Below are 13,300 nucleotides of genomic sequence, written 5' to 3'. Positions count from 1 at the left end.
TTTTTAGTAGAGACGGGGTTTCACCATGTTGACCAGGATGGTCTCGATCTCTTGACCTCGTGATCCACCCGCCTCGGCCTCCCACAGTGCTGGGATTACAGGCTTGAGCCACCACGCCCGGCCAGGAGTGGAATTTCTTAAGGGACTGCCCGGCTGGTGGTGAATATGTTGAAGGGGTTTCTGTCCCAGCAGGTACTAGAGGCTTTACATTGCTCTGAAAAGGTCTGAGACCAACATATACTCATGCTTTGCCCATCCTGTTTCCTTTGCCTGGAATGGCCCCTTCAAAACTCTCTATTATAATTTACTTCATCCTCCAAAGGCCCTTTGCAAATGCTACCTTCTCCACCCAGTTTTTCCTCATTTCCCCAAATGGATCTCCACAAAACTCCACAGTTCTTTTATAACAGTTAATTCATTCCAGTTATTTGTATGCTTGCTATATCCCCTGAAAGACTGTATCTGTGTGGTTTCCTCTACTTCATGTCTTCTGCTGTGTCTAGGACAAGACGATGCACAGTGGTCTATCAACTACCAAATTCAATTATTTACTGAGTTCTGAGATCTCTTAGGATGATGTAGATGCTGATGATAAACTTTTGAGAGAACTTCTGATGTAGCTTAATGGTACATGCCAGAAAACCACAGCAGCTCAAATGTGAGTATTAAAGGAATTTCTTGGTTCAGCTTTAAAATACTTTGACTTAGGATATAAAAACTGAAAACCATCGCAAGAACAACCACACAAAGTAGAGGGGATAAAATAACTAAACAATGAGTTCTAATACTGGGATTGTAATGATCTGCAAAGTCTAACCTTGAGTTTTACATTCCATCTTTAAGACTGACACGGTCAGACATTGCCAAGATGGTAATTTTAAGACTCGATAAGGGGTATTCTGGTATAAACAGCGACCTCACCACCTGAGTGCCCACTCTGCGTGGCTCAGACCTAGGAGTAAGTGTGATCTGGCACACGAATCCTACATTCTGATTTGCTTGGACTGGGACTTGCTGTGTTCACTGGTCAAGGTCACACCTGGAGTTCATGTAAGAGTTCCCAAATAGTGAATCTATAACTTCCAGTATTTCCACCTGCCCACCTCTGATTTTCTTTCTTTGATTTGGAAATGGAGGTCTACAGGGAAACCCTGACAATCCTGCAGGCCTCACATGTGAAGCAGCCCATGCAGCCCACACTGGTACCCTGCTGGCTGGAGTTACTGTGCTTGGGAGATAAACTGCTCTTTTTGTGAAAGGCACAGGCCCCCACCCAGAGTGACAAATGGGCTCTACAGTTCATGCATTCCAGAGGAGGCTCTCAGCTTCCAGATGGGAGCACCATCAAATAGGTTGTAGGCGGGGAGAGAAAAGGAAAAATTAAAGCCATTAATATGCTGGAAGGAATAAAGAGACTGGTTCCTTAAGACTGGGCCCCTAGGATGTGGCTCAGGTTCCTCAAGACAAAGGAAAACCTACTTTCCTTCTGAGCCCGTATTGGGCTCAATCTTTTGGCCAAAGTCCGGGCAGGGCCACTCTCTGACCACAGCAGCTTCACATAGAGTCTATTGTTCCCTGCCTCCTCACTGAGCCCTGCCAAAGCAGTGGTGCCTCACCACTGCTATACCTCTGGGAATACATTCATTTAAAATCAAACAGTGAGCAGTACTAGAAATAATGTTAAATTAAGTATGGCATGGTGCTTCCTCTGACTACATTTTTCATTGTATTTTATTGATTTATTGATATTTATTAATTAAAAATGTGGGACAGCACACAACAGGGTGTAGAGTTGTAAAGAGATATATCTAAATACGTATGTTCTCTCTCTCACACACACACACACACACACACACACACACACACACGGACACATCCACACACATCCACATCACTTGCTTTCAAGGTACTGATAGTACTCACCCTTTAGGCTTATCTTTATGATGTGCCACCCTGGAGTGGTGTTCCTTACCAACATAAACATCCATATACATTTATGGGCGTGTGATCTACAGATGTTTTATTTATAAGTGGCCAACTCATTGCAGCATTGAAACATGCATTTACAAACAAATATCTGTTTTATGAAACCCCATTCCTTTGTTTTAATAGCTGAGCTATCCAGCCATAACATAATAATGCACAAGGTAAATGGGTCTCCATCTCTAGAACCTGTTCCAAGTTTTCTCAAATGTGACTAACTGCAAGAATTTCCCAACCATCACAGAGACCCAAAAAAAAGAGACCAGTTTATTCTAGACATGAAACCTGCAGAGTTACACATTGCAGAGGTTTTTAGGGGTGATCTTTAACTTGAAGCTAGCCTGAAAACTGAAATTTTGCTCCATGGAACTTGCTGAAAAGCATTCAAGATACAAAAAAAGGAAATGTACTGTTATTTTATATTTGAGGATGAAATCCATATTTTTCAAAAGTTTGGGCACTGAAACTGTTTACTAGGTTGGAAAACCTCTGACCTGCTATTTGTAAAATGCGTACTGTTTGAAGAAGGTAAAAGAAAATTGGTAGGAATTTGCTCTGACTGTAGTAATCTAAAGGCAGGGAACGGTATGCAAAACATTAGGAAGAACAGACTATAATTATTATTTACTAATGCTCGATACTAATGTTATTCTAACAGCTTGTGCATTGTCAAATCAACAATCTTCACTAAATAAATGACCATTTGGGAATTGTTAGGGAGCATCTCTGTTCCTCTCCCTGCTTGACTAAAAACTGTCATTTGCAATCAAAGAAAGCTGCCTTGTAGCTGTCTCTTTCTGAGGAAAGACCAAAGATTCACATTAACTTGATCTTTTGCAGCCAGTTTAATTTCATTCTACATGAATCTAAGAGGACTCCAGCCATATTCACAAATTTTCTGCAGAATTGCACTAAAAACTTATCGCGCTGATGATATTCTCTGTTACCAATCCTGTGAATTCTGAGAGGTTTAATAGCAAATGAGGATAAGAGTAACCAGCATTAAGTTTGTGACCCTTGAGTGAGGCAAATGAAAGAGTTCTGAATTAAGTTTCAAAAAGGAGGTGGGTTGTTAAAAAGTAAAAACTATTATCTGAGGATATGAGCTTCAAAAAACATCTTCCCAAATGAAGTAAATAATGTTGCCTTTTTAGAGCCTATCGCTGTTTTAAAAAATGAATTTTAAACAGAATGCTAAACATAAATATATAACTGAGAATTCTAATGTAACTAAAAAAATTCACTTACCATCAATTCTTCAGGTGCTGGCCTTTCCTTTGGCTGTTTTCGCATGCTATAGTGGAGAAAAAAAATCCTCATATTATCTGTGTCATTTGTACATTTTTACTATAATTTCTACCAATGGCTATTTGTACTGGAATTTGAATGTTTTCAAAATTCATCATGTTCAATTCTTGGCCAAAGTATTAGCATATATTCCCTTTGTATTATTTTGGTCTTTAGCAGATTTCTGCAGTACCTTATGAGTCAGAAACGAAAAGTTTTTTTTCTTACATTTTCACTTAAAAAACATTTTGCAATAAAGAATGAATTTAAATTAAATGTATCCTCATTCTACTTTTGAAGCTAATGTGAAAAATGCAGCAATATCCTCTTCTTGACTCAGTTATCAATTTATTTCAAACTTAAATTTAGGGAATATTCTGGTTTTTTTTGGTAACTGGGATAAGACAGTAAAAAAAATGACTGTAGAGTCAAATGAGAATACAACTCATCCCTCCACTATGACTCCGAAAGACAAGAAGTATAGAAAACAGGTCAGGAATCTAGATAATGCTATACAATTACAAGTGGCTTGCTGTAGATTATCTTGACTTGCATTTGTTTTGGCAACAAGGCAAGTTGATAATTCATTAAACAGCTGTGGGACAGCTAAATTTGTTTACGCTGCTTAAAGAACCATGTTCCTCATGCAAAATATTTCTTGTCTTCCATGCAATAGGTATAATTAGCAGCTGTAACATGTACTTAGCTATGTGATGAAGCATTCACACATGGGACGGAGGTGACTGTGGGTAGCTGCCTACTTGATGGCTGTATTTGTTCTAAACTCGGAGTGTTCGTGGGGTGAAGTCATGAAAAGAGACTGCTGCTTCTATTACTTGGAAAAATCACACAGATGCTTTTTTCTTTATACAAGGGACTCTTCTAATAAGCAAGATGAAAACTTCAAATAATCTCTGCATTTGCTGAGAGTACTTTTTTTAAAAATAGATTTAATGATCATTTGGTAAACAAGAATCATAGTTACGAACCATTAATGACATCGAGGACATTTGCCTTCCCTATAAATAACCATATGCACCTCTCAAATACTGCATCCATTAGCAACTAATTCAAGCTGTCTCGCCAGTGGAGTTGGTAACAGTCCTAATCTGACATTCCAAAGTAGCTGTATCTCTTGGGAAAACAAGGCTATTACCCACTATCATTTCTGCTTGACATCTGTGGAAATTTGAATACAGGTTATCCCTCCCTCTGTCTCCATAAAACTTTTAAATAATAGCTGATTAATTTTTTGGATGGGAGGGAGGAGAAGCCTTATCCACTTTTCTCCCTGCTGCTCAGATCAGCCCCACCCCCGGGTTGGTCTCAGACCACACAGCGAGATAAGATTAGCACTGCGATCCTGTCACAAATCCAGCATCTCCTCCCAAGCAGAGAGTGTGATGCCCAAACCAGGCGCTCCAGGCAGTAGAGGAATTGCATGGTTTGTGTTTCAATTTTTGCATTTCAAAATGAAGCATTACCATGTGTAAAACACATGGTATACATTAACATGCGTTTTAGGAATTCCATGTAAAGGAAATTAAGAGGGGGATATATATTTCTGGATAATGGTTCTAACATCATTAAGGAGCTTCAAAACAACTCAAGATTCCAGTATTTAATCAATATGTACTCCATTTTCTAACATGGCATGCTTTGGAAATAAAATCTTTTCAGGGTAAAAATCGTTTTTAAAAGCTACAGAATATTACATAAGCATTTTAAATAAATAGAAAGAGTGTTAATAAAATTTTTTTAATTGGGGGAAATTTCTTCCCCACATATATTTTCTATGGAATATAAACTGTATGAGACATTTTTATTAAGAGGTAACATGTTACACTTAGTCAAAAAGGTGATAAAGCTTGACATTTATATTAAGGAATATTTCTTGGTTTCCCTTTAGCATAATCAGATGGATCATGGTGGGAGGGGGAGGGGATGGTGAACACCGATTTTGGTTGGCAAGAATCCTGACAGCATTACTTGGCCACACCACAAAACCAAGGGTTTCTTTGGGTGGAGTCTGCTTATTCTTTTTCCACCAGTACACATGACTCTGGAGAATGAGGACTGTGGTGAAGGAAGGGAAGACAACCAATGTAGTTATGAAGGAGTTGCGGTTGGTTTTGTCTCCTGCTTTGAGGACAATGATTCTTATGTTCCCGAATTCCTCCTCTCTCCTGGGTGATTCTGTGTGCTAGGGAGAGGGAGAGGGCAGGGGAATACCTGGGCCTCCCAAGGCCACATGAGTCCTGCGGAATGACGGAAGAGGGGAATGATGGTGGAGGGGGTAATAAAAGAAAGATCCGTTCTGCTGGGAGGAAAAAGGCAGAAGGCTGGCAAAAAAAACCCGTGGCAGTAAAATGCTTGTTTCTTCTTCAGGTATAAAATGACGAGGAGTTGCTTGGAGGCTCTGAGGGCCCCTGTGGCTCCTCTCAGTTCTTTAAGGGTTAAAGTGGTCTGAATGAACTGTTTTCATAGTCTTCCAAATGTCAAAATTCATTGAAATGGGACCCCAGTCTTGTATTTAAAATAAAACCAAAGATAAAAGTTATTTACTGAAAATCCAATGAATTAATAAACTATGCTGCTTCCGCTAAGTGACAGACAGTTTTATGGGTAACTTGAGGTTACATTAATAAAAATAAGCTTCATATGTCTGTTCAACAGGGGCTATAAAATTGTGTATTTCTTTAAAAAAAAAAAAGGATGGCAACAGTATCTGTGCTTAAAGAAGTAACTTGACTTTCGGCAGTTTATTAAATCAGGAAAAAGGCTCTGAATTATGCTTATGACCCTTTGTGTAAATAAGGTTTACATAATTTAAACAATTTCTTCAGCTTTGCTGCCCCATCTGCCCAAGGCCTTGAAGTCCCTCCTGTCTCCAAAAGGAAGCGGGGAGCCATAAGGTCTCCCGGAGCTGCCGAGTTAATGGCATGTATCATTTACATTGAGGGCATGGCATGTTTGTAAACGGGCTCACCACTGAGTGATGAAATGTACAAATGGCTCCGAGAACTCTCCAACTGGAAGGATGGGCGAATCCTGGGATGGAGGAAAAACATGTCACCAAAAGTCACAACAGTTCCTTCTCTTTCTTTATATTCCCCCTCCCCAACCAACCCATGTGAAAGAGCAGCAGAAAGATGAATACAATGAAAATAAGGCCTCAACCAATTAAAAAGACTATCTTCACCCTATTCCACACATTTAGGTAAAAATGCCAAATTTAAAGCCACACACATTTTACAATGGTGAGAAACATGAGAGCAGAGAGGGAGGGGAGGTGAAAAAAGGACAATGATAGCCACAGGGTAGGAAGGAAGGTAGGGAAAGTGTAAATGAGAAATTAATGATTATTTAAGTAACACACAAATGGTCTTGTAATTAACAAAGAGCTGTGAAATTATTCTTGTGTTGACCTTTGTTTCTTTTACTGGATTTGCTATTTATTTACACTTTCCTTTTTATTTACATTTATTTGTATATTCAACTGCTCTTTGCTGCTAGCCCCTAATAGAATAATTTGGATCAGATTTTTTTTTTTTTTAACTTTAATATAAAGGCTTTTATAGGGCAAGTTGTTTCCTGAAAAGGAATTTCAGCCTATTTGCCAGTCTAAGCAGACTACTCATATGAGAGAAAGCCAGTGAATTAAGGATACAATGAAAAACTCCCAACTTGACCACCAACCAAAACTGGGATGGAGGTGGGACTCAGTCAAAAGAGCAGAAAACTACACAGCAACAAACCACCACCACCACGTAACACAGAGAGCAAACCCCATTACCGTTTGCAAAGGAAGGCTTTAAGAATTTAGGAGTTTTTCCAAGAATGACAGAGAGCGCCACTGTGTTTATAGTGTAACAGCTCAGGATGTAATGAAATTACACTGCAGAGTACTTTAACAGTCATCTCATTAGACCTACAGTTGGAACAAGAGAGCCACATAAAGTAGGCAGCTGCAAATGACTCCATTCTCATCTATTCTCATTTGCTATTAAAAATACCTTTCGGCGGCTTTTTTCCTCCCTGACATCCCTACACAAAGTGCCCTGCAAAGTATGATACATGCACCTATTTAAATTAACAAAGGAATGACTTATTTTAATCTCACTGTGCTTTGGAGTGCTTTGGCCATTTGGATGAGCAATATATCATTACATACAACCTTCCAGCGCTGCAGGCAAGAAACTCAGAGCATGCAGCATTTGGTGGGAGCCAAACAATTTCTCTAGCACACAACTGTGTCAAATGCATGCATGTATTCATTATTGAGAACGAGAGGAAATAGCTTTGATGTAGTGGAAAAAAGATGATGATAAAAGCACCTCTGCAATATGCGTGTCATTATCAATGGTGGCAGATAGATAAAATTGCACAGCCTCCTATGTGATTAGTAAATATACATATAATTGCTGTGGCCAATTATCAGAAAAATGAGATCGGTAATTACAAGACAGAAAATTAACTAGAACTCTTATTAAAGCTTTGTTTCCAATTCAAACAATTGGAAACTGCTTGAAAATACAATTAAATCAAAAGGAACTAAGGAGGTCAAGGCAGACAAAAAACAACAACAACAAAAAAACAAAAAACCGGAAGAGGCTAAAAGAAAAGAAACATGAACAAAATGTTTCTTGGTTTTTGCATATCTGTCCTCTTTGAATTTAGTCTATTCATCCAGAAGAAGGAATGGTTAGTAATTCTAAGATTAAAATTCTCATCAGTAGAGAAAGGGTTCCAAGAGGAAAAGATAACAAAGGAAAAATGGGAGTGAAATAAAATCTTTCCAAGTTCAAAGGATTACATGCAGGCATGACACAGAGAGGACATGAAAAACGGGGTGGATGGGTGGCTGATGAAACAGTCCACTCAAAAGAAACAAGACACGAAATAACATGACAAGTCCTCAATAAAGGTGCTATAAAATGGTCACAGAAGTCCCATCGGTTTGAAGAGCAAAAATAAAACACGATATCAATTTCAGCTGCAGAAAGCCATATATATCACCAAGCCTGTAAGATTCTACAAGGCCCAGCTGAAGAAACGACATTTTACTGTCTCAAAAACCATTAGTAAAAAGATAGTTCAAAGTCTGAGGTGCAAAAATTATAGACTCTGATCAGTGAGGAAGCTTCTCTAAGTCATCCCTTTATAGATTTTTTTTTTTTTGAGGGTACAGTACTGAAAGTGTTGAGTAGTAGTTGCTCTAAATTGCAATGTTTAGGAAAATAAAGGCCTGCTATCTTAATGTGGTTCAATATTTACCAAGATGGTTAAAATTCTGGGCTGGCTTTCTACAGAGATCTGGTATAAAACGTGATGCTAATGTGGGCCTCATTTCAAAGTATGATACCAAGAGTAAATTAATGAATTATAGACAAGCAACTTGATGAAGATGTCATTTAAAAACGGATGAGAAACAAAATGAGGAAATGTGACATCTTGCATGGGTAGTTAATTTTATTTAAGACCTGATATGGTAGCCTGTTAAGTTTCTCATATTATAAAACTAAGGAACACTGGGTGGTACCCATGAATAATTTATTTCACTTCTGAAAATGCCAGCCCAAGTCGACTTTGCAGAACCACAGCAAGTGTATTCTCATCTCAGTGGTGCCTGGAAAGAATCACTCATCAAAGATGTGGAGGAAATTCTAATCTCACATGCACAATGCCAGATATTTATTTTTGTTTTAAAATCCACATCTCTTGCATTCCTCAAGGGAGAATTTTCTGAGATGCAGAAGACTGAGTGGTAGGGGATGGTGAGAACGCCACACATAAATACTGGGCAAAGGCATTTTCTGAGAGCCTCCAACTCCACAGAAGTATGCAGGCTGTTAAAACTCCGTAGGAAAGCAAATGAATATATCTGAGAGTGTTCACTGCACTGCACTACAGGATTTTACAGAGCACTTTTCTCTTTTTAAAGCAAATAAAATTACAAAGTTAGTTTTGATCAGGATGTGAAAGATCTCCAAGAACCTGCCTATTTTGTTATCTAATTCAAATCTGTGAGGAGGGAGGGAAGCATATAGTAAATTTGCGCTCCAGTTTCACTGTAGCTCACAGGAAGGGAAAGTATCCAATCATCCCAAGGGGTTCAGAGACTCTAGTAAAGTAGTTGCTGCTACTTCCCAAAAATGCCCTCTATGAAATATAGGTTGTGGCAAGATGGAGAAATATATTTCAAAAATATAAATGTGGGTTGAAGAAGCAGTTACACTGGTAATTCTCAGTACTGGCTGACACTGACTCTAAATTGTTAAGGAAAGTCACTCTCTTTAAGATCTTGGGTGCCATACTTCACCTTAAGGGCCTTTTTTCGGATGCTTTTCTGTTGAACTTCTAAGCACGGAGATATAGAATGAAGCAGTGGACACAACCTTAACCAAAAGCCTCAATCTGAGAGTCTAGTCTCAAATCAACTTTAGAGTCCCTCTGAAGGGACACAAGCTGGGTCTTGTTATCAAGCAGGCAACTGTTACATAAACCATTTTAGTAAGCAATTCTGCTCATCAAGGACGACAGTTTCCAAGCCTCAGAGGTTTCAGTAAGTACCTGGTCAGCCCCTTCTGCTAAATAACTGGAACACAAGCAAGCAGCACGCTAGAGAACAGCAAAGGACAATAGGAAAAAGTTTGAGTGATGCCTTTGCCTTGTGAATAATGAACAGTTCAAGAAGGTCAAACCATTACAACGGAAACTGTTTAATTATTAATTATGCACAATCTATGAGCAAAAGGACAAGTTCAGAATGCTTAATGTATGTTAACTTCAAGTGGACTCTCTCTGGGTATTTTGTTATTAGCACTTGTCAGCAAGGTACTCAGGCATAAAAAAAGGCAAGTAGCAGAAAATGTGCGTGTGTGTGTGTACCTGCACACTCAAAGAGCTAGTGGAGAAGACGAGGCAAGAGAAGATCCAATTCCAACCACAGTTGCTGCTAGTTCACTTACAGAGTAAGTGTGCCAGTCAGTATATTTAGTGGCCTTTAGAGCAGGCAGGTAAGCTGGACACTCTAAATACAGAAAGCATCAATAAGAAAAATGCTTTCAATATTCAAGGAATATTCTTTTTTGAAACTATTATGTTTCTTGGCTTTAGAAGAATCTGTGTCATTAATCTACCCTTCACTCCACAACTCCCCACCCCCATACAAGTGCAATGTGAAACTGTTAAAATCTGAATAAGGTCAGTGATTTATGTCTTGTATCTACAACAATTTTCTATCTACAGTATAAATACTGTACTATACTTATGAGATGTTACTGTTGAGGGAAACTGGGTGAAAGGTACATAGGATATCTCAGTATTATTTCTTACAACTGCATGTAAATCTAAAAATTATGTCGAAATAGAAAGTTTAAAAAGAAAAGTTAAGGGACAAGGACTATTTTAAAACAATCAGATGAGGCTCAGATTCTTAGCAGAGCTCTGCTTTGTGTAAGGGAGAAAGCTGGCATAAATACTCAACTGGGAAAAAGTTAAGGGCCCTTTGCTTAAAAAAACATTCCTGAGGATTGCATTTTTGCCTGTAATTCATAATTAAAGGTGACAATGGAACCTGACAATGATGTGGTTGTTAGCTCAGACACGGATATGGCATAACATAAACTACTGTGTAAAAATGATACAATCATTCATTATTCATTCATTCATTCAACAGCTTTTGTGGGCATCTACCATGTGGATGGAATGCAATGAGCCTGGAATTGTGGAATGGCTGACACTTAATCCATATTCTCAAGGAATTTGTGTATTGTTCAGAGGGCTAAGATGTGCACCCCTAATAACCAGCCCTACAGGATGGAGGAAGTGGCCACATAAGAGTGCCAAAGCTGGGCACTCAGGACGCACAGTGGGGCACTGAGGTTTGGTTCAGTTTGGCTGGCAGACATGAGTTCACATACGAGAGTCATGGGGAGTGAAGTGAAAGAGTCTGCAGCATGTGAGACACCTTCCTTCCTCTCTTGCTTTCTTCTTTCCTCTCTCCCAGACAGCACCTGAGGGTGGGAGGGACCTTGAATGTTGTAGTCTGGGTTCTATTCCCTTCTCCTTATACAAACCAGACATTCCTTCAAACCTTATGCATATCAGCAGTAAAGCAAAGGAAGACAGGACAACTTCTCAAAAATCTCAAGGTGTTGGCTGTGCTGGTGAATTCTGAGGGCAGTTGTACTGTGGTTGGATTAAACCAGTATGGCCCTCTAACTTTTTTTTTAATAGCCCACTTCTAGACTTCCAGTGTTAAGCCATCAAACCAACAGGTGTTCAACATTGGAAAGTCACCTGTAGTCTGACCAATATTGAGAGTCATGCTTCGTATTTTAAAGGTAAATCTTTTAACTCAAGTCAGGCGTTCCTTTGGCCTGGCCCAACAATGTCCACTCTTAGGCACTGGGATTCATACTAATTGGCAAAGCTCTACTGGATCGCTCCATTTCTATCCTCAGTGCTGGGATCAAAAGTAACTTGTAATTCTGGGGGCTTCATGCCCAACAGGATAGCATTTTGCCTGTCAGACCCCAAATTGGTTTCTGATCCTCCACTGTTCACTGCCTTAAAGTAGCATCTTTATAAGACAACTGGCAGAGCATAGGGCAAATCTGTATTCGCCTGGGGAGAAAACCGAGTTAAAAAAAAAATTAAAAAAAAACATGAAAAAAGCTGGACCCTCACCTCTAAGGATCTCCAGAGAAGCTAATCTTCAGATCAAAAACAACCTGTCCAAGATGTAAACTAATGTGAGATTCTGGGAAAGCGGCTACATTTTAATATTTTAAAGGTCCTCAATGTTTATATCTGTGCATATCTGCTGTAACAGAATGTAGATGGGGGAGAAAAAAGCAGTCACATGTCATCAGAAGGAGAAAGGTAGGAAGGAGATGAAGAGGTGCTCCTGGTCCCAGAATGAGTCTCGTTTAGAGTGTGACTAGCCATAACTACACAGCAGATTTGTATAAATTCAATCAATGCTTGTTCTAACACTGAGTTTCTTTTAAAATGTGGCCATTCCAAGAGGAAACAATCAGCATTTTGACTCTTAGCGTATTTTTGATTTCATGATGCAGATGGAACTGACCCACTTCTCGGGATGTTACATGCGAAAACATCAGGGTGAAAGCGAGGCTCTGAACTTAGGAAGGCTTACAGATGTCATACCAGATAAGAAAGCCTCTAACCCCACTCGGCTGGAGAACAGAAAGCCTGCTTTTACTCATTCCACTCCACATCAAGTCTTGAGCAGAGAAAGTGAAAGATGATTCAATTTCCACACTGGGTCATACCATGCTCTGGGTTGCCAGGCGTGACAAATTACATGTGTGGGCATTTTGGTGTGGGCTGTCCACTGGGTCTGGGCTGACAGTAGCAGCTCATTTAACTTATCTCAGGTGGGCCTGGAACCATGGGCTAAAGGCCTGAATTTCTGCCACTGAAACACCCATCCTACCCATAAACACTTTAATCAAGGAGAACCAGCTGTTAGCCAAGGGAACATCATTACCAGATGGCTTATAAAAAACAAAATATAAACGAACAGGTCTAAAGGAATCTGTCTCTGAATAACTGAAATTTGAGATTATAGCAATTTTTTTTCCCATTTTCTTCTTCTCCTAAATGTGTTTTGGAAGTTCTTCAGTACTGGGATAAAAGAGAAATGATCTTTTTCCAATAATGTCAAAATGAACTCTTCATTTAGTCTGCTTGTGGTTTTTTTTTTTTTTTTTTTCATTTAAAAGATTTATATTGACTCAGAAATTTTGTAAACATATGGTAAAGATCTTGGTGTTTTATAACATTTCTTGAAAATAGGTGAGTGGAGAAATGGAAAATAGATTAATCTTTTAAACTGTATTTATAATTGCTTCCTTTCCGAAGCCAATGAACATCCTGTTTCTCTTTTTATTTTAGGTCTCTTCTTGGTCATGAGCCAGAGTACACAGCATTTTTTAGAGGTGCCTACATGAACAGTACACACTCACTCACTCACACACTGACATCCATACACAACTCC

General features: G+C 39.0%; 1 protein-coding gene across 4 annotated transcripts in view; it reads right to left on the bottom strand.

Annotated features, from left to right (window-relative positions):
- The window catches only part of MAP2K5 (mitogen-activated protein kinase kinase 5), a 258,213-nt gene that overhangs the window by 30,554 nt on the left and 214,359 nt on the right, over positions 1–13,300 (bottom strand). For 3 of the 4 annotated variants that reach the window (XM_017518933.2, XM_017518936.2, XM_037735049.1), the window contains 2 exons: positions 6,260–6,321; positions 3,232–3,277 (listed from right to left, as the gene is read on the bottom strand). In XM_017518933.2, coding sequence (XP_017374422.1) covers positions 3,232–3,277; positions 6,260–6,321 — 108 coding nt within the window. The remainder of the gene's footprint in view (positions 1–3,231; positions 3,278–6,259; positions 6,322–13,300) is intronic. The other variant, XM_017518941.2, reaches the window with a different exon arrangement.

The sequence above is a fragment of the Cebus imitator genome, unplaced genomic scaffold (genome assembly GCF_001604975.1).
Source record: "Cebus imitator isolate Cc_AM_T3 unplaced genomic scaffold, Cebus_imitator-1.0 Scaffold715, whole genome shotgun sequence".
NCBI classification, from domain to species: domain Eukaryota; kingdom Metazoa; phylum Chordata; class Mammalia; order Primates; family Cebidae; genus Cebus; species Cebus imitator.
Note: the sequence above shows the minus strand (reverse complement) of the source record. Positions and strands in the feature narration are given on the sequence as shown.